General features: G+C 47.8%; 1 protein-coding gene across 4 annotated transcripts in view; it reads right to left on the bottom strand.

Annotated features, from left to right (window-relative positions):
• Positions 1-19,555, bottom strand: part of SSH2 (slingshot protein phosphatase 2) — a 98,312-nt gene that overhangs the window by 11,772 nt on the left and 66,985 nt on the right. For all 4 annotated transcript variants that reach the window (XM_069874322.1, XM_069874324.1, XM_069874326.1 and 1 more), the window contains 10 exons: positions 16,438-16,502; positions 11,629-11,750; positions 9,162-9,230; positions 8,011-8,076; positions 6,703-6,897; positions 4,782-4,875; positions 4,548-4,676; positions 2,988-3,034; positions 1,915-2,061; positions 429-629 (listed from right to left, as the gene is read on the bottom strand). In XM_069874322.1, coding sequence (XP_069730423.1) covers positions 429-629; positions 1,915-2,061; positions 2,988-3,034; positions 4,548-4,676; positions 4,782-4,875; positions 6,703-6,897; positions 8,011-8,076; positions 9,162-9,230; positions 11,629-11,750; positions 16,438-16,502 — 1,135 coding nt within the window. The remainder of the gene's footprint in view (positions 1-428; positions 630-1,914; positions 2,062-2,987; positions 3,035-4,547; positions 4,677-4,781; positions 4,876-6,702; positions 6,898-8,010; positions 8,077-9,161; positions 9,231-11,628; positions 11,751-16,437; positions 16,503-19,555) is intronic.

Genomic DNA, 19,555 nt, shown 5'->3' with positions numbered 1-19,555 from the left:
CTCCCCTAACGCCAGCTCTTACCGATGGGATCTAAATAAAACCAGACCAGCTGTTGAGGAGAGGCATGTTCAACAGGGAGCTGGACGGCTGAGATGGAGACAAAGCGAGTTCCCTGCCAAGTGATGTTACAAGCAATAGGGACACCGTTTATCCCTGCTGGAGTCTGCACAGCTCCGAATGCTGTGGTCGGATAGCACTTTACAGGATGCTACTCTCCAACAAACAGCCACCCTAGAAGCCAAACAGCCTCCTAAAAGCTCTTTATTACACTCATTTTCTCGGCTGAGATAACCCAGGAAAGCAGTGCTATCTTTCCCAAGACAATCACGAGCTTATACAGCGATAAAAGTCCTAATTAAAATAATGGAGTCAATGATTGAATTGTTATGCCTTAACAAGGGTAATGTGGGTCATTCCTTGGCCTCACCTGGCCAGCAGGATCCCTTGGTATTCCTCCAGCTGCCGCATAAAGCTGGGGTTGGGCTTGGTGACGGTGCGTCGCTCCTTCACGTAGTCGTAAGCTCTATCCAGGTTCCAGCCGTACTCCTTCATGGCATAAGCGATCACCGTGGACGCCGAGCGGCTCACTCCCATCTTGCAGTGCACCAGGCACTTAGAACCATTTTTCCTGAAGTGGGAGAAAGACAAAGAGGATCATTAAATAGAAAATGCAGCCTATGGGAAGCTTAAGAAAACAGCAAATTGTCTACCAGAGAGTTTGTTATCAAACACTATTTCAACACTGTGGTCCCTCTTAAGTCCCTGGGATGTGATCTGATAATCCAATTTTCAAACTGGAGCAAGACACACAAGGAAAATGAAGAGAAAGATATTAATATTCTTAACAGATTTTGTTATAATCGCCCTTCTGAAGTTTTTATCACAAAGTGGACAAACATTGGCTGTTGCTGAGATTTAGGAAGACTGGCAAAGGCTAACGTGGCATCCTTGAAGTGTGTCCAAGTGGCCCACTGGTATCAAGCAGTACTGCAAATCCAGAGGGCATCTATCACACAAAGGTGGTGCCACAGTTCAGAAACACTTCCCCGGAAGGTACTGAGCAGCCCAGGGCAGCCCCGAGCACAGAAACGGTCTTCTACTGCAAACTTTTGATGGCATGTTACGGGGTTTGGCAACTGGCTGAACAAGACTAACATTGTGTTAAGTCAGATGGTTGAAACTCTACCAAGCTTCCAGCCACAGCTCTCGAGACACTGGTAGGTGCAGATCCAGCCAAAAGCCCCAAGGACCAACCTGGAAGATTTTTATTGACACCACTGTTCCTTAGGATTGTTGATAGCTCGTGCGCCCCTACACTTTTTATAACCATCCTTCACCTCAATGCCTGTCCAAATGCAAGTGAGTGGAAAAGGTGACCTCGTGGCTGGAGGCAGAGACCTAAAATGACAGTTCTGGTGCCTCATCTTCCAATGGAAGGAAGATCCTTTAGCTTCAATCCATTTTTTCAAAGTGAAGGCAAAGCAAACAGTGCCTTTGAGTGCCACCAGCAGCTCCCCTGCTTGGCGAGGCTGGTACAGAGCCTTTAAGGGCAGCCAGCACATTGCTCCAAGGTATTAGAAAATACTGTCTGCTGTGAAACATGAGGAGGAAGACTCTCGCCTTCCTCTGTGAGCTCCGTGCGCTGGGCAGCGCTGGCACAGAGCAGGCTGAGAGAACTTCAGTTTGGCACCTTTAATTTTCAGTGCTAGGTGTTTGGGATCGCCAGTCATGTGAGGTGCCCACAGGACAAACTAGAGGCCACAGGACAATCTGTGGAAAGCAACTCTTAACGCTTAGAAACTACGAAACGAAAATGCTTTCATCCTAGGTAGGCAAAGAGAAAAAGTAGATACAAAAATCATTAGGAAAATATACACCACCTACTACGCATCTTCTAAACGCGTTTGACTCACTTTGCCTTGGAGATGAATTTGTAGGTATCGTTCCAATAAGCCAGAAGATCCGTTGCTTCTTCATCATAGACCCGAATATTATGGTATTCGAAGAGCCCAGGGAAGAAGTTATCTATTTCTCGAGTCACGTTCAAAATATATCGCACCCTGCAAGGGAACAGAGAGCAGATAATAACGTGGAGCGTGCAGAACACAGCCAGTTCAGAGAGATAGCACAGCTGCTACACAACAGCCTTGCCTTGCTTTGCTAGTGTTGAAACTCAAAGCGTTTGAAGCTGCAGTCTTGAACACAACCTCCTTGGAAACCAGGATTTAATGCAAAGAAGCAGTGGTTAACACAGACTAAAGGTTTTGCTGAGCAATTTAGAGCCTAGCCTCTCATCAAAGGCCTTCCTTCCATACTGGAGAGAAAGTTCCTCTACAGGAGGTCAGGTTATCCTGCTTGCCCACTGTCTTTCTAAGTGTTAGCAAGCCCTGTGTCACAGGAGCTCCACCACAGAACGTTCAGTTAGTGCTTGGACATCCTCCCAAAGCCACTTTGGAAATCCCTCCTCCTGCTGCACCAACAACACAGCAAGATCAAAGGCAGCAGCTCATGAGCAACATCACAGTTAAGCAAAGACGTAAAATAACTACAGGGAGATGTAAGAGACAATGAACCACTGGGGAGGATTTATTTCTTATCTCTAAATTTCCTGGTGAGGAAACTGCTAGAGAAAGCATATGGTATTTAGGTACACTACATCCACTATTTTTAGCCTTGAGGGTAACTCCTAAGATGCTTATGAGCTGCGCTCATGCTGGGATATCAGACAGAACAAGAGCTCTGCCAGGCAGTGACATCCCTTTTCCTTCACAGGTAGGAGACTGCTGGCAGTCAGGTAGGGAACCAGCTTCTTTTACTTTAGGGAGCCTGTTTGTGGGACGCAGAGTTTGGAGGAAGTGAGATCTTGTTGAGATCTGCAAACCCTTGAGTAAGACTTGAGTTACGCAGGAATTCCATGGAATTTAGCTTGTTGCATAGACAAGCGTTCAGGCTCTTGCTTTTAAGCTGATGGCCTGAAGCTACTTACCCTCTGTTCTGCAAGTCTTCCAAATTGGAGGCGTTCCATTCCGAGCCCTGTAGGGTAAACATGCAAAGGGACACATCAGCCAGAAGGAAGGCATGGCCAGACAACTGATGGAGAGAGGGATCATCGCCACTGAACAGAGCAAGAAGCTGGAGAGCAGGAGCTCTTTGGAGGAAAGGGGTGCACAGAGAGCGGGAACAGAGCTGACATTCAGTACCTTATCTCGCCCCATGAACCAGATCGATTCTGAAGCAAGAAGCAGCTCTGCCAAGGAGGAACCCAGCACCACACGCTGGCACTTCCTGCAACCACTGACGAAACCATCTCAGCAGAGATGAGCCTACTCCACCCTTTCCCTGGAGGCTGCTGCCAGCTCTACCCCAACACAAGAGACATTTAAAAACCATCCAGGCGCTTTTCATACATGAAACACCCATCTCACACATCAAAGGCAGCAACACCATAAGCTCACTAGGGTCACACCTCTTTTCCCCACGTTCAAAGCCTGTGTGAGCAGAGAAATAAACACATTTAACCCTGGCTAGATAACTCTCTTCTCTGCAGCACACACAGGGCCTCCGAGCTGCTTGCTTCCTACTCAAACACATCAACGTTACCTTCGACCAGCACTGTGAGCCTGTAACAGGTCTCTCTCTCTCTGGAGAACACAGACTTTGCAAAATGAATCCATTACATGGTAGATACTTTAAGTTTCCTGGCTCTATCCCACCACAGTTTCTTGTGAACGCTCACAGTAACATTCATCATCCCTTCCAAACCATGGCACTAATCTGCAGGAGACTGGGAGAGGCCCTTTCCACTTGGAAAGACCAGTTGGTCCAAGAGGAATGGCTTTGTTTAAAGTTGAGCCAACCTCACAGGCCAGACAGCCCAACCAAACCTGTGTCCATTGCTCCAGGGCTGGGAAATCCAACGGAGTGCTGACTCACCAGGAGGAGGTGCAGTAATTAGACAGGCCCCAGCAGCAATGAAAGGCAACTATGCAAGCAACACATTAAAAGGTGAAATGTCTATGTTTCCTTAAATGACTTCTCTCCAGGATTCTTTGTTAAGCTCCTCTGTTCCTCCTGGATCACACAAACTCCGAGAAGCTTCCCATGTTACAAGAGTATCATTCAACTTGAATGTTAGCCAGCTCTCCCCTCCCTCTTTGCTGTGATTATACCCTTCCCAAAGGCATATGTAGTCCAAGAATTTGGCACGTGGGTACCCTGCACAGTTAAAGCTACAAAACTCATCTTACATCAATGGAAACAGCCCTAAAATGTAGATAGAATTAAGATTTTTCCCTTCCATGCTCTAGGGAAGGGTCTACAGGTTGGCTGGTGTTGTAAGGCAATGTTAGTACAGATTAGTACAGAAGCTGGGCTGCCCTTGCTCAATAACACTGGTGTCTTGTGTCTTGCCTAAGAGTATGTGGCCCCAGGATCAGCCAAGCTCTCCTTCAGAGTTCCTTCAAGTTCCTCCAGAGGCCCCCATGTCATCTAAGACACAGTAAGAAGCGTCAGGAGTGTTTACTCTTGAATTCACTGTTAGACTTACCAAAAAGACATGATCAAATATCTGCGTGGGGCTGTCCATCTGCCCAAGGATCACTATCATTTCATTATCAATGAATTCTTTGAACTCCCGCAGGTTGCACACCATCTGCATCTCCAGCTCGGTGCGTATCTGGGTGGAGAGGAGGAACACAAGGAAGTCACATGAAGCTTTTGTTCTGGCCTTTCTTGATGGCACGAAGTACAGAGGTCTCTAGTTTGCTCCCTCACCACTCACCTCTTTTGATGTGATGTTCTCCAAATCTTTCTGCATCATGATCTCCCTTAACTTGGTCTTAATTAGCCGTTCCGTGCGTTCCCGCTCAGTTGGGCTATCAGAAAAAAAGCAACAGTGTCACTGGGAAGGGAAATAAACTGGAATCACGACACTTTTTAAACAGGTATAGACTGGATACTCTGTGGAGTCTCAAATATACCCACTACTTTGCCCAAGCACATCCTCAGCTAGAGGGAATTCAGGTGACTGTAAAGCCCAGTTTAGATTCCCAGTTGTATATGAAAGCGACCAACTGAACGCTCCTAATCCATTGCAGTCATCCAGAGAACCTCTGGTATTTGGTAAAATTTAAATTGGGAAGGCTGCATTATACCCTCTGGAGCAACAGCCAAGCCTCCCCCTACCTTTCTTGGAAAGGTAACAGCTCCAAAACTCCTTACATGGAGAGACCAGGGCAGCTAAGCCTCTGCGCATTCCTCCAGCCTCTGCTGCCAGAGGCCTTATCACCAGCTGCAAAAATAGCCTAACTAACACCATGGGAAGCTGCAGCAGCGCAGCAGCACCGAGCTGTCTCGCCCAGCAGCTCCAGAAGGGACCCAGCAATAACATCTCACACCACCTTCCCGTTTCCCTAGAAGGCTGCCAGGATGGTGACTGCACGGACACCTCTCTGCTCTCCAAGTGCCCCAGCGGGTGGCTCACAAATAACAATCCTTAAAGTTCCTGATCCTTTTAACTTCCTGCATTACTTCAGGACTCGATTAAGAGAACGCTGCTGAGGTGTCCCAAGGAAACCATTCAATCGCTGCCACCAGGGAAAGGGTGGCTTACATCAGATTTATATATGAAAAGCTGCAACAGAATATTAACCTGACAGCCTACCAAAACTCTTCAGCTGCCCTCCTTGCACATTAAAAAACAATCAAGTGTGAAGATTTGTTCACAGCTGAACAACGACTTAGCGTTATTATTCACTCACTGAACTCCAACAACAGGAAATATCCCAGGGCATAAATCAACCAATGGCACTGTTACCCTGAGAAAGCAGCTGGGTTAGTGAAGTCATCTCTTCTCCCTCAACCGTGCAACGAAGCTCTCACGCTTGGCATCACATCTGGACACAGACCACCTTTGAGGTTATATGGTAACAGTACTATCAGCAATTACTAATTACAGGGGTGGTAAACCTTGAATGTTGATACAGCCTATAAATTTTGTCTTTTCCAACTCTCTAGTTCAGCCCCTGTTTTAGGCCATATATCAAATATTGAAGCGTTTAGCTGGAGACGGGCTGGAACCCGTACACTGTCCTGTTCCACATTCATGGAGCTCCTCAGAAAGATGAAAAACTGCACTGGTCTTTGTGCCAATTGTTAAGTGTGTGAGGTGGATGCCTATGAGGATGCTTCCAAGCTCACAGGCTCAGGAGTCCGTATACAAACACTTTGCTTTACAGCAAAATGAACTGAGTAAGGAAAAACAAACCACGTTACTCTAACCCTGTGCTCACACATGTGGCAGTGTAAGAGCAAAGTCCAGAGAAACTTGTTCCCTCCAGGAAAGACCAGGCCTGGAAACCAGAGGACAGAGCAGCTAAGAGGAAAGTCTCGGTACTAGAACATCACAGCTCTTGCTCACTGGTAACATGGGACTTACCCTGCAACGGTCTGCAAGCCTAAAGCCTGAGGTAACCAACCAGACTGAAAACAGAGGCTGGAGGAGATGCGAGGGCACCCCAGGAGGGCCAGACTTCCAGTAGTGGTGTTTACCTAACCAGGACTCTGCTCACTACCTGGAACAGGAAACCTCTCCTCATTAATAACTAATGAAGAGTAATCTCTTGCGGAAGCTGTCTCTTCATTTGGATGCCGCAGTGCTTGACAGCCAAACACTCTGGCTCAGCAGAGCCAGACCAACTTACACATCAGTGAAGAGGGCAGGCGAGTCGGGCCGGTGCGACTGGACGTCTTGCATGGCATTCCATTCGTTGACTGAGGACTGGTCGGAGTTGATATGGCTCTCATAGTAACTGACCCACGTGAGGAAGAGGCTCCCCGGGTAGTAATTGTTGCACCGTGCCACTTCACAAGCCTTATGTAAACTCTGCAGAGCAGACCTAGGAAGGGAAAAACACTTGCAGGGTTATAATTTCTTCCTCAGGCTGGTATGAAGCGCAAAGCAGCAGCCAAATCCAGGACCCTGCTCGCATCCCACAAGTTGGTACAAACCCTAGTGCTCTATTCAGCAGCCCCCAGCGCTGAGCAGTCCCGGGAGGGTGTGGATAACCATAAGAGCTCACGTGGCTTAAGGGAAGTATGGCAAGACAAGCCTGGATAACAGCGAAGGTCCCACAAATCAGAGGGCAGAGACAACTGTGCCTTTGGCTCCAAATTCTGCTACAACTACCTAAGCCACAAATAAGATGCATGAAGTTTGTGTCCCAGACAGGGGGCTCTGACAGCTCCTACTGCGAGTTCCTACAGGAACTAGACATGGAGAGCTGCACAACCTAGGGCTTCAGATTTGACTTTACTGAGGTGTTTAGGTGTCTGCCCTCTCTCACTACATGAGGGACGTCACAAGTTTCTTCAGCTGCTGCTGGGAAATAAATCCTCCCCTTCCTATTTTTAGCTTGTTTTAAATGTTTGACTGGGGTAAGAAGGATCCAGGTCAAAATCACTGGGGTGACAGTGGCATGACACCCCAACAGGCAATGTATTCCTGCAATGTAAAGAAGCTTGAGCCAGAAATACTTTCATGGCCACTGCATTCTTACATAAGCCACCCTAAAAGGAAAGAAAAATGCAGGCAGCTTCTCTTTCCTTCTCACTATCACAATGAACATGTCTCATTGGAGACTCCTGAAACATGCACAGTCCTTATTTCCTTATTTATGACAAATAATAAAAAAAAGGAACGTATTTCAAACAAGCGCTCAAAGCAATTTTGCTTTAGAGAGGTTCAAATCAGAGCCCTTTGCAAGGAAAATGATCCTATTCCTTCCTGCTCCAACTGAGATGAAGGTGTGGCTGCAGTGTTAGAAACTCACCAGCACTTGCATGGTTTTCTTTTTTGGTAGCAAACTTCCTTCTCTGCCTCTGAAGGAGACTTCTGGCTGCTCGAGGGGGTCTCAAGATACCAATAATGCAAAGCAGCACCTGCTTTTTAAAAGCTCAAGCAGCCAAAACACCTTGGAAAAAGGATTGCTGGGACAGATTATAGTACTCACCACATTGCCTGCACAGACACCGGCTTGAATATATGAACCCTGTTATCTGTTGAGACGCTGAACCCTCTAGAGAGAGGAAGAAAGGCACAGTAAAAAACCACATCCCAAAAGCCGCTTTTCAGTTAATAACTGATAGTTTGTAGCACGTTAGAACAGCAAAGGACTAAACCCTAAGCAAACACTGCTGAGTTCAGCTAGCGAACAGATCAAAATAGCACGCTAAAAGCTCTAAGATAACTCTTAAGCAGCTGCTGTTGGGGAGTGAAACTAAGACAGTGGGACAGGGCTTGTGCTGTGCTGTTTACCTTGGCAACACAAATTCAGTGCCACAGCTGGGAGCAACAGAGTGCAGCTAAAGAGATCCTGGGGCAGCTACCAAGGAAAGAAAAGTCATTCCACGCACTGCACTGGGCTGCCTTTGGAACTGGCACAAACAGGAATCTGCAAGTCAGGTGTCTATTTGGCAGAGAAACATCATCCTTCTTTTTTGTTCAGCCGAACGCTGGCTGCTGCAAGCGCGATGGAGGAACATATAATAGGATCCCTTTAAGGAGCTTTCACTACACACCCACTCACCAGTAAAAGCTCCTTTACTCCAGCTTAAAAACACACATGAGCCACTGTCTCAGTGCGTGTTTATTCACAGATAAGTCAATTATTAGTGTTCCCTGCCACAACCACTGTGATTTTGGGTCTTTGAGCCTACTAACATGCTACAGGGCAACAGCAGGAGGGCTGCTGGACCTGTTACAGATCTGCAATCATAGAATCCCCAGGTTGGAAAAGACCATTGAGATCATCAAGTCCAAATGTACCTATCCACTGCTAAATCATATCCCCAAGCACTTCGTCTACCCGTCTTCTGAACATCTCCAGGGATGGGGACTCAATCACCTCCCTTGGCAGCTGTTCCACTGCTTGAGAATCCTTTCCGTGAAGAAGTTTTTCCTAATGTCCAATATGAACCTGCTCTGGCACAGCTTGAGGCCAATTCCCTCTCATCACCTATCACTTGGGCAAAGAGACCAACACCCACCTCTCTACAACCTCCTTTCAGGTGGTTATAGATGGCAATTGTTTGAATCCTTCTCCACACACCTTGCCATAAGCTCCCACATGGAGAATTTCTACAATATACAAAAGAAACTCACCCATCCCCATCCAGGTGGATCAAGGTGTCGCTCCACAGCGGCAGCACCAAGCCCATGGTACAGGTGCTACTGCAGTAAGAAAGAAAAGGTCAGCCAATCAACTACAGCACCATCCTATTATTCAAATTTCACAGCAGTCATCGAATACTTTGTATTCATTAGAAAAAAAATGAAAGATTCCACTGTTGTTAGGGACAAAGTGTGTCAGAGCCATTCTACAGGTGTCTGGTAAGGTTCATTAACCAGGTAGAGGGTACAGCAGTCATCTTTCAAATGAGCTTAAAGGGTTAACATATGCCTAGGAGAAGAGCAAACAGGATTCAGAAGCAGCAAGCTTTGTGAGCAAGGTCAGAGGGGGCTCACAGTCTTCAGTCAGCTCAAGGCTTTCTTTTCAGATTAGTCCCTCTCAAGAGGTTTGGTTCTAGCTCCGATTTTGCAATCCACAGCTTTGTTTTCTTTTTTCCCCTCAGCCACAGCTGCTGGGAACTGGGATCAACACAGTCCAAGAGCAGGGTGATGGGCGGCACGGTAGGTTAGCAATCACAGTGCTCATTGTCGACTCCTGCCTCTTCTTTGCCCTCCCACACCTAAAGGATGAGCAGAAGAGCCAGCCAAGATTCCTCCTGGCAATCCTGCTCCTCTCAGCCGCTTCACCCTCTTTGCCCTCAGCCACCTCCTTTCTGTAAGGCTGAGCAAAAAGCCAAGTGAAAAGCAGAAGTCAAGCAACGGAAAACAGGCAGGGGAACCCAAACACAACCTGCACCGGGGCTGTCAAACAAAAAATTGAATTTCACAAAGCTGTAAAATTGGTTCATAACTAAAGCAGTGCTTGAAGATGAATCAGGTTCAACTACCTCCTGCTCTTACGCTTTGCACTAACTGCTCTCAAATTTCCACCCCTGTCAGCCTCCGTGGCTCATGAGAAGTGGGGGAAGAGGGCAAGACTCGAGGCTTCGCAGGGTCAGCAGACATGAAGCGCTGTAAACACACATGCCTCGGAGCCACCGGTGCCCAGCACAAGGAGACACTGCGGCATGCAGCTATTTCTGTTGACAACATGAGATGAGCTCATGGAAAGATGCGTTTTTAAAAGGCTTCCCAAGGTGGCCAGAGTATTTTTAGTGATACGGTTCAGCAAGCGCTTATCAGAGACCATAGCAACAAGTCTACATTGAGTTATAAATACCGAGTGGGCTAGGGGAGGGTGTATCAGACTGACCATCCAGAACCTGAGTAACTCTAGCAGAAAGCTAAAATGACCCTGCTATGTTATTAGAGACCGAATACCAGCAAGCTCTCGGCTATCAAAGGTGGCCGTGCTGGTTTATCACAGCCAATAGCAAGCTCCAAGCTCACAGCAACCTGTGCAAGGACAAGTTATTCTGACGCTACCGCAAGAGCATCTTTGAGCTACAGCTGTGCACGCAGGCACAGGGAGGGAGCCAGCGGCAGCATCAGGCTGGTCCCCCTTTTTAGCAAGCATCACTTCAGCCAAGCATCTAAATAAAGCCACTTGAACTAAAGCATGGTGGCTGTTGGGATCTGCAGGCTGCTTGGAAGGCCATTTCTTCGCCAAACAGCTCAAAAAGATTTTCTAGTCACCCTGCTAACTACTCGAAAGTAATTTCTACCAACTAGGGTCAGAAACAAAGCTCATTCCTGCAGCAGCTCTGCTGGAAGCAAGCATGTGTATGGACCCTTCCAAAATGGTTTGAATATCAGGTTGTTCTTTCTCTGTAAAGGCCAAGATTCACCTACAATCCTTTAGAAGAGCCATGTGCCTCCATGCCCTCCCTCAAGTGCCTGGTGTTCCCTTCTAAACTTGAAGCTTCTGCCTGTGAAGCTTCTGGGGCTGCTGCCTCCTGGCTTACTGTCACTCCAGCAGCAAAAGCTGCTTCCTAGCCACACACTGCAGCTTTTCAGAGAGGTCAGCAGTGATTTGAATGAACGAAGCGAAAGCACTAAATCCTGATGACATTCTGACGTCTGGTGAGAGAGCACATGCAGGAGCTGCTGTCAGCAACTCTGACATTCCCATCAGGCCCTTTGTGCCGTGACCTTGGTAAGGGGCTGCCTGAGAGTCACTTTCTTTTTAGCTGCTCTCCTGAACCCTGATGTCCAGTTCTCTAATTGCAACCTTTTCCTCCTTTGCATGTAAATTGCTCCTGTCTTTGGTGCACAGATGCAGGGCTTAGGGACCTCATGATTCAGACATTTAAGGGCACAGAACATCTTCACAGAAGCCTGAGGCTCAGAGGAATGAATGCAACGGTGACCTGAGCTGCTGCCTTCCCATTGCCACCTTCCTTCAAAAAAAAAAAAGGGTAATTCTGGATCTCAAGCAAGGTGCTGGGCTGGAAAACCTGAAGCGGTCTATCCCCAGAAAGCATGGACAGCAAACAGCGGTTTCTAGACTTGACACGTGGGTGGAACACAACGACTTCCCCCACCTGGACATTGGGAGTACCTGTCATTGGAAGAGAAATCCATCCCTAGGACGATGCTCTCTTCGGTGTCTTGTCTGCCGTTGGTGGACACTACCACCATGTATCTGGTGCGGTTCTGGTAGGTACTTTCCAGTCTCACAGCCTAAGGAAAGGAAAGGAAAGGGAGACATCAGAGAGATCAGCGCTGCAGCCAGCAAAAACACACATCATTACTTCCCCAAGCCACCTTTCCATGCTGAGCGGCAGCCGCAGAAGCAGTGACGCAGTTTGCACTAGTATGGACGGCCTGTACTTCTCAGCTGGGTAACCAGCAGAAGAGGGAGAAGCAACTCATTCTCTCACGCAATGCTTTGCTCAACAGCTGGGGTGCTCCTGGTGCTTTCTGCACACCTTGCTCTGTCCCACCAGGGCTGTGTTTAAGCAACAGCCTGCGAGGCTGGTCCCATGGCTTCTCTGACAGGTCCCAGCCTAGTGAGCCTCACAGAGCATTCCACATGCGGTGAAACGACGGGTGTTGAACCTGCTCGTCACTTCACCAAGAGCTTTGTCCAAAAAGCTAGGGCTTTCTTTTGAACTGCTGTGTGCTACAACAGCTCCATTGAGACTTCCCACCAACTTCCTGGACAGCTGGTCGACTAGGATCTAACTGATAACGTGGTTTCCTGCCAGTCCTTTGAATTTTCCTATCGACTTCCCCAGCTGGCAGGAAGATTACTAAGCTATCACCCTATCACCAAGCTGTGCTCACGGCTGGATTCAGATTGCTCAGAAAAGGTGAATGTCTTTGTGTCTCATTGCTTCTATCACAACCACCCAAGTGCCGAAGAAGGAGATCTAGCAGGACAGGAGGATGCCTGAACTTTGGCCCAAACTCTTCCATATCAAATATTGTTGATAGGACTCAGAAAGCAGCCGTGCAGTGATGTGGTGAACGTCAGACCAGCACTGAAGCTCCTGCAGGGCTACACCTGAGGGTAATGCTCCTCCAGAAGTGAGGAGGCAGTCACTCCAGCAAATCTTCTTACAGACAGACCGCTGGTTAGCGAGAAGCCCAGGGAAGGGAGACCAGCATCACACGTCTTGCCTAGAAGTAAAGCTTTTTGGATTCCATTCCAAGTCATTTACAGCTATTTTAGTCATAGGATCCCAACTAGGGAAACTAGGACACCCCTAGAAAGGAAACGTCTGAATTATGTATACTGAGTCTCAACTTTGGACAGCCTAATCCAGCCCCAAGACGCTGTCTGGCTCCAGTGTTTACCTTGCTGTTAAACTGCTGCTTGAACTTTGAGCTGGGCCTGGAGAAAGCAAACACAGGCGAGAAGGAGATGTCACCGCCCAGCCCTGCCCCAAGCTGTGGGCACCTGACTGTTGCAACGGGACCCGGTTACCCAATTCCCTGTGACCCAGTCATTGAAGCTCAAAGTGATGCTTTACAACCTTCGCAAACCAAACCTGAATTCCTCAAATAGAGGAAGCCCCCTCTGACCTCCTCCACCTCACTTGTCCACTAGCCAGTAAGTCTTCTTGGCCACATGATGTGGCAGAGTCTATAGCAAAGGTTCAAAGGGCACCCAACAGCTACAAGAGAGCTCGCTGTTTGGCAGGAGTGCTCTGTCTCAGGAGACCAAGCTGAGCGTGGCAGGGAAAGCTTCTCAGTGACGTTGCAGGGAGCAGCAGCTCTAGTGACGGGGGTGGAACAGCAAGTGCAGGCAGGAGATGGTGTTGACCGTATCTTCTAGACTTGTCCAGTGGGACTGAAGACAAAGAGAAACTACCCAAATGCCGATGCCAGCAGACAGACGTGCTTTGTACAGTGAGAGACTGTGCCCCACCCCATCTCTTTAGGATAAAGTCATGCTAGAACCAGCCTTATTTTCTTTCCTGCTCCTTGAGTCACTGGGATTCCTTTGGAAACACGGAGGATCAAAGTGGTCAGGCCTTCAAGGAGTGAATTCTGCCACAGATGACTGTTTCTACCACTAACCACTGGTAGCAAAACAGAAAGGGTGCTCTTCAACCTAGAAGAGCAAGCAATCACCAAAGTCTTGGTGGTTAAAGTCATCATCTACATTACGAACCAAACCTCAAACAGAAACAAAGGCTGCTGAGGGTAGGGAGGCCCTGGCCCAAGTTGCCCCATCCCTGGAGGGGTTCAAGGCCAGGCTGGATGGGGCTTTGAGCCTCCTGATCCAGTGGGAGGTGTCCCTGCCCAGGGCAAGGGTTGGAACCAGATGGGCTTTAAGTTCCCTTCCAACACAAACCATTCCGTGATTCTATGATGACTTGTCTAAAACGGGAGCAGGCAGACAACAGCTGCCCTGTCCAGGGCATCTGCAAACGAGCTCTGTTCTGCTTCTCTTGAGGACAGTCCAGCAGCAAGGGGATTAACATAATCTACTTTACTTTGCCAAAGCAATTTGGCTAGCAGTAAAGGGGAGTGTGGTTTTAATGCAAACCCTTTAGAACACAGCTAGACAAACAGCAGCCAAAGGTCACAGACCTTCCCAGTCACTGGGGTGGATTTCTGGAGGGCCAGTTAGAAGAAACAGGGCATGGCTTATTATGGTTCTCTGGATCCAACACTTACACCCTTACCACAGGGCACAGAACCATGACTGGGGCAGATAATTTGTTTTGCTAATTTTACTAGAATAATAAAATAGCAAAGTTGACGTTCTACATCAGCCAACCTCAAAAATTACTGTTCATGCTCCGAAATTACTGTTAGCCCATCCAATCACAAATTGGCCTCTAACCTCTCCATTACGCTCTAGTTCATGCACTCACCCAACAGGAGGGGAACACAAAGTTAAGTGGTCCAACACCTTTTAAATGAAGATATTTAAATCCTACTCTTGGCTTCAGGGACTGCAATAGGATGGAAGGTTCTTTCTCAGCAGCTGATCTACAGAACATTAGCTTTCTCCTCAGTTTGGGGAGGTTATTTAGTCTGTAGTCCTTTCAGGGCCAGCAACATTTCTTAGTTTTACTCACCTAAACACAAGCCAACTTTTGTCTCCTGCTGCATTCTTGTTTTGTCCAAACTGTGATGGGGTATTTTACCAGCTCTTACGAACAACACAGTCGAGGAGGTAAGTTCACACTGACCTTTCATCTTTTTCATGCTCACTATAGAAGGTATTTCATACAAGAATACATTTCTCACTGGGCTGTTTGATTTGAAGACAAAATAAGCACCTAAGCTTCTGAAGTCTTTTATTATTCAACACACGTAAGTGAACAAGTCCCCACTCTGTGAAGCTACAGGAATATGTTCAATCAGTTTGTACCTTTATAATTCATTTTCCTCTCCTTCCTATTGATCTTGAACTGGTACCACTGCTCTAACCTTGCTCTCAAGGAAGGCTAAACCACTCTGCCAACAGCTGCAACAGGAAAAAGAGTTGTTCCAAACTTCAAGTGTAGGTTTATAGAGGATTAGATTCCTCTGCTGCCCTCAGAGCAGTGAAGCCTGCCCTCTGAATGACAGCAGCCAACACAAGAAGAGAATGCAATTCTCTCAGTACTGTTTGTATTTCAAATCTCATTTGGATCTACTATTTTATGAGTCTATTGCAGCTCTGCACACCCTTCATTCGTCAAGAATCAATTAAATTCAAGTAGACCATCGAACTTAACCTCACGCAAGATTTCAGCATTCCAAAGGCAGCTCCAAACAAAAGGGTTTATGTCTCAGCCCACAAAGTCCTTATTCAGCTGTTAAGGCTAATTTGTCCCAAATCACACAATGTAGCCAGTGATATTGCTGAACAATGACTTGTTCAATAGCTTCCAATGTTCTAACCCTGGCTCGGATTCTGAAAAAATGCTGAGAATCCCCATCCCCATCACTCTGATTGTGATTTCAATGACAGCAAGGTGTGTGTGACAAAGCTTGGGAGCAGCTCCTTTTGTTTGCTTACAAAGATTGTTGATGGCAAGTTGCTTTTGGTGGTCATTTTTAAAGCATTCCATAGCAAACCTGCTGGGTTTCCCAGCTATACTGATAACATCAGTCCAGCTCCAGCACAGCTCAAGAGGATCCAGCAAACCAGGGGTGCCAGAACAACGCTTCTGATGCTGGCAGAGACCTGCATGGGGCATATGTTGCTAAGAAGCACCAAGACAACAAAGAAATTTCAGGCTAGTGAGTGATGAGAGATGCAGATAGACTGCAGTCATGCCTGACCTTGCAGAGCACTTCAACGTGTCCTAGACAAATTCCTCACTGCTCATCTTCAGCTTCTGACGCTCTTCAGGACAGCGCATTAACGTTATAAATAGCAACGCCTAATTTTCATTACATCATTATAGGAGGCAATAACCCAGAAAGGCAGGAAGATGAGGTTCAATAAAGGTGCAGGGCTACATGTGGAATCTACATGCTCCTTCCTGACGAGCCATGGCCTTCTGGGTTGCAACGAGTTAGGAGAGCAGAGTGAGGAACATGAGTTGTCTAATATGGAACAGTGCTCACTCTGGTCAGAAGCATCACCTACTCTTGATTTAAATAAGAATGAACTAATTTACCCAGCTTCTCCGGCAACTGTTACAGTACTTTTGGGGAGCATAAGTGCTCAGTACTTGGTTCAGACAAGGGAAATCTTCTAGCCACACAATTTGTCTTCCAACAACCAAAATAAGCAGGCCTTTCATAACCAGATGGCTTTTTACCTTTGTGGCCGCAAAGACAACTCCCCACATCCGCTGACAAAGCCGCTCTAACATACACACACCACTGTGTTCATGAGTTACACAGGTGTATTTGTCAAGTGGAACTTAACCTTTACATTCACTGAGAGCAGATAAGCAAAAAGCCAGCCTACCAGCCTGATGTTGTCTTCTGGGCGGAGCAGTATGAACATGGCCTGCAGGTGCTGCTGGAGATCCCCTGCAGGGAAGAGGGAAAGGTAAATGTATAAAAATAGTTTAAATCACATGCAAGTTCCTGGGTGTCCGGCCAGAGCAAACTTCCACTGAGAAACCTAACACGTCACCGCGAGCATTGTCACTTCCACCCACTCGCAGATGACAAACTTCCATCTCTTAGTCAGCTGCTCTTTGCTCCGTGTGCTCACCTGTTCCCGGCTTACCACGCTTGTTCCCGCTAAATCCTCTTATCTTTTTAGCAGAGGTAGAAAGCGTTTCAATACTCTTTATTCCTTTAAAGAGGAGGGGATCTGGATCCCACCCCATGGTTCAACATCTCATCCTACCACAGCTTGAAATCAGGAATCTGCGATTTCTTTTACACCAACCTATTACTCGGTGCAGAACTTCTACCCAGACAAAATAACCCCTTTGAAGAGAGATTCAGTCTCATTAGAGAGCAGCATGTGCCCACATACACTTATGAACCTACCCCACCCAAAAGTGGCTAAAAATTGCCACCAGCAAAATCAAGCAGCCCTAATTTTGCCTGGAAAATGCTCACTATGCTTTTACTGGCAAGGCCGAGGAAGACTGAAATAAATAAATAAATCAGTCACGCGGTTACTTTAAAGCCTTCTTAAAAAGAGCTGAGTGCCTCAGGTTCCTCAAGCAGCAAGTCTTTGAAAGATAAGCGAGATGCCTTCTGATGGTGCTGCTTCGTTGACTTCTCGGTGCTCCTCCTTGGCTGCAGAGAGCCAAGAGTTTCTTCACTAAGCGCATCGCTTTCCGAGTGCCAGTGAGCAATAACACCTCCAGCAACGAGCTGGCTTTCCAATCTACACAAGAAGAGGAGCCTTTACTCTTCCACCCTCTCCCAGTCCCACACAGGCGTTTTGGTGACACCACTGGGAAGAGCAGGAATGCTGGAATTCAGCATTAGAGGCTACGAGAGCACTGTCTAGTAAGGCTGACTCCTGACCTCCCCTTCTAATTCAAGAGGCATCAGAAACCATCCTATCTCACAAACTTTCAGAAATAAGGAAACCTCAGGCATGGAGCAGCATCCCTGGAGGTGTTTGAGGGATGGGTGGACGAGGTGCTGAGGGACATGGTTGGACTCAATGATCTGGTAGGTCTTTTCCAACCTGGTGATTCTATGATTCTATGATCCAGAAGGGCCACATAAGGGAAGAAAGGGAACGCTGCCCAGTGAGAGCATGGTACCCAGTTTCCAAAGACTTTTATAGCTGGTGGAACAGCAGAGTTGCGGCAGGTTCTCTCCCGATAAGCTTGTGTGGAGTGGGCTACGCAGGACACGGCATTCCCCGCTGTCCTCTTCCTTCCTCCTCGAAACACCTTCCAGCACATGGAGAATGAGTCAATGCCCTGAGACTGCGTTTTTAACTGGAGTGGGGAAAAAACGAGGCACTCTGCAGCTCTGGGAAACTCACAGAAAGCACCAGTGGTGACAAATGGTGACAAACACCCGAGGCTGCTTCCTGCTGGAGTGGCTGGCACGCGCCTCCCTGAACAGCAGTTCCTTAGGGACGCAGGTACCAGAGGAAAGGCCAGCTCATCCATCAGATGCTCATCCTTCCCAACGGTGCCGTGAGAGACAGGATTTCCCCACGCCGACACCAGCGCAAAATCCTGACAGGGGGCTCAGTTCCAGCTGCCAGCACGGTGGGAGTCGGCGAGAACTGGACTCAACAGGCGAAGTCTCTCCGTTCCAGGTGGCTCCTCCTGCCTGCAGCCTGGAAGCGCCCAGCAAGCATTTGACTCACGAGGCATTCACACATTTCAGGCAGCTTGAAATGAGACGCTTCGCCTGAGTTTATCCCTCCCCAAAGTGTAACTGTTCCCACCTATTGCTGCCAGTAATTCCACATCAGGAGCCAGCTCAAGAGCCAAATCTTCCCGTTTAGAAAACACCACCAGGGCTACCGGATTATCTCAATTCCTAAAACAGAGAGGAAGTTTAAGACAACCCTTCCTGCAAGGCTCAGTCAAGGAGCTCCTCTGCTTCCCCTCCTCATAGTTTATGGCACTGTCCCCTGTTCCCAGCCTGCCCTGCCAGCCTTGGATGCTCCAGAGCTGGAAAGCAGAATATCGCTCCCTTGGCCAGCTTCAATCGACTTGCAGCATTTTCAGCCTCAAACACACAAGGCATTCTGTCAGCTTCCTGGATTAAGAAAAAGCAAAGGGAAGGTTTTAACATGCCAGAATCAGCACAAAGATATCACATCCTGTTCTATGAAGAGCTGTCGGCTTCGCTGGCACTCATGGCACAACTGCTGCTTCCTAGCGTATTGTCCAGCAACCAGCAGATGCCTTTGTTTCCTGGCAGGCGAGGTGCAAAGCATCAGCTAGGGTGGGATCTCACATGTGATTTACAGTATCACAGAGATGGAAAAAGCCCCAGGGAAGCTGCATCCTTTCCTGGCCTCCAGCGCTGTTGGAAGGCAAAAGCAAGCCCACCAGCCTAGGGAACACAACCCCACTGCCAGGTGGGATGGGGTGCAGCTAGAGGAGTTGGGACAGCTGGGACCGTATCCAGCCGATCTGCCAGCTCGTGAATGCCACTGCTGAAGATAATTAAAGAAATGGGCAGGAGCATTAATTATTTCCTGTTACGCATTTACTCGTCATGCTGGATTCTGGCCCTTCTGATGAATTGGAAAGGGAGGTCACGAAGGTTAGGTCAGCCTTCCTAGAAAAAGCTCTCGTGGCCACTTGAAACCCTATGGCATCCATAGGCAGCAATTCCATACTGGAAAGTTATGTCCGCTCTCCACTCCCCTTCTAATTTTGTGTGCCAGAGATAAGTCACCACACACACATGGGAATGAAAGCTGAGCACAGATTATCAGAGTCCAAGAAAGGAGACAGTTTTCTCTGCCAGGGGCCGGTTCACCTCGCAGAGCTGCTCTCTCTGCACCACTGTTTTAATTTAGGTGGCACAGGCGTTTTGCTCAGGAAGGTGACACCTTGATCCCCTGGTGTCTCAGTCTGCTGGTGTATATTGTAGATTAGAAATGGTTACGGAAGAGAAAGCTGGTGCACACTCATAGA

This window comes from Phaenicophaeus curvirostris, chromosome 21 (genome assembly GCF_032191515.1).
Source record: "Phaenicophaeus curvirostris isolate KB17595 chromosome 21, BPBGC_Pcur_1.0, whole genome shotgun sequence".
NCBI lineage: Eukaryota > Metazoa > Chordata > Aves > Cuculiformes > Cuculidae > Phaenicophaeus > Phaenicophaeus curvirostris.
This window is presented reverse-complemented; position numbering and strand designations above follow the sequence as displayed.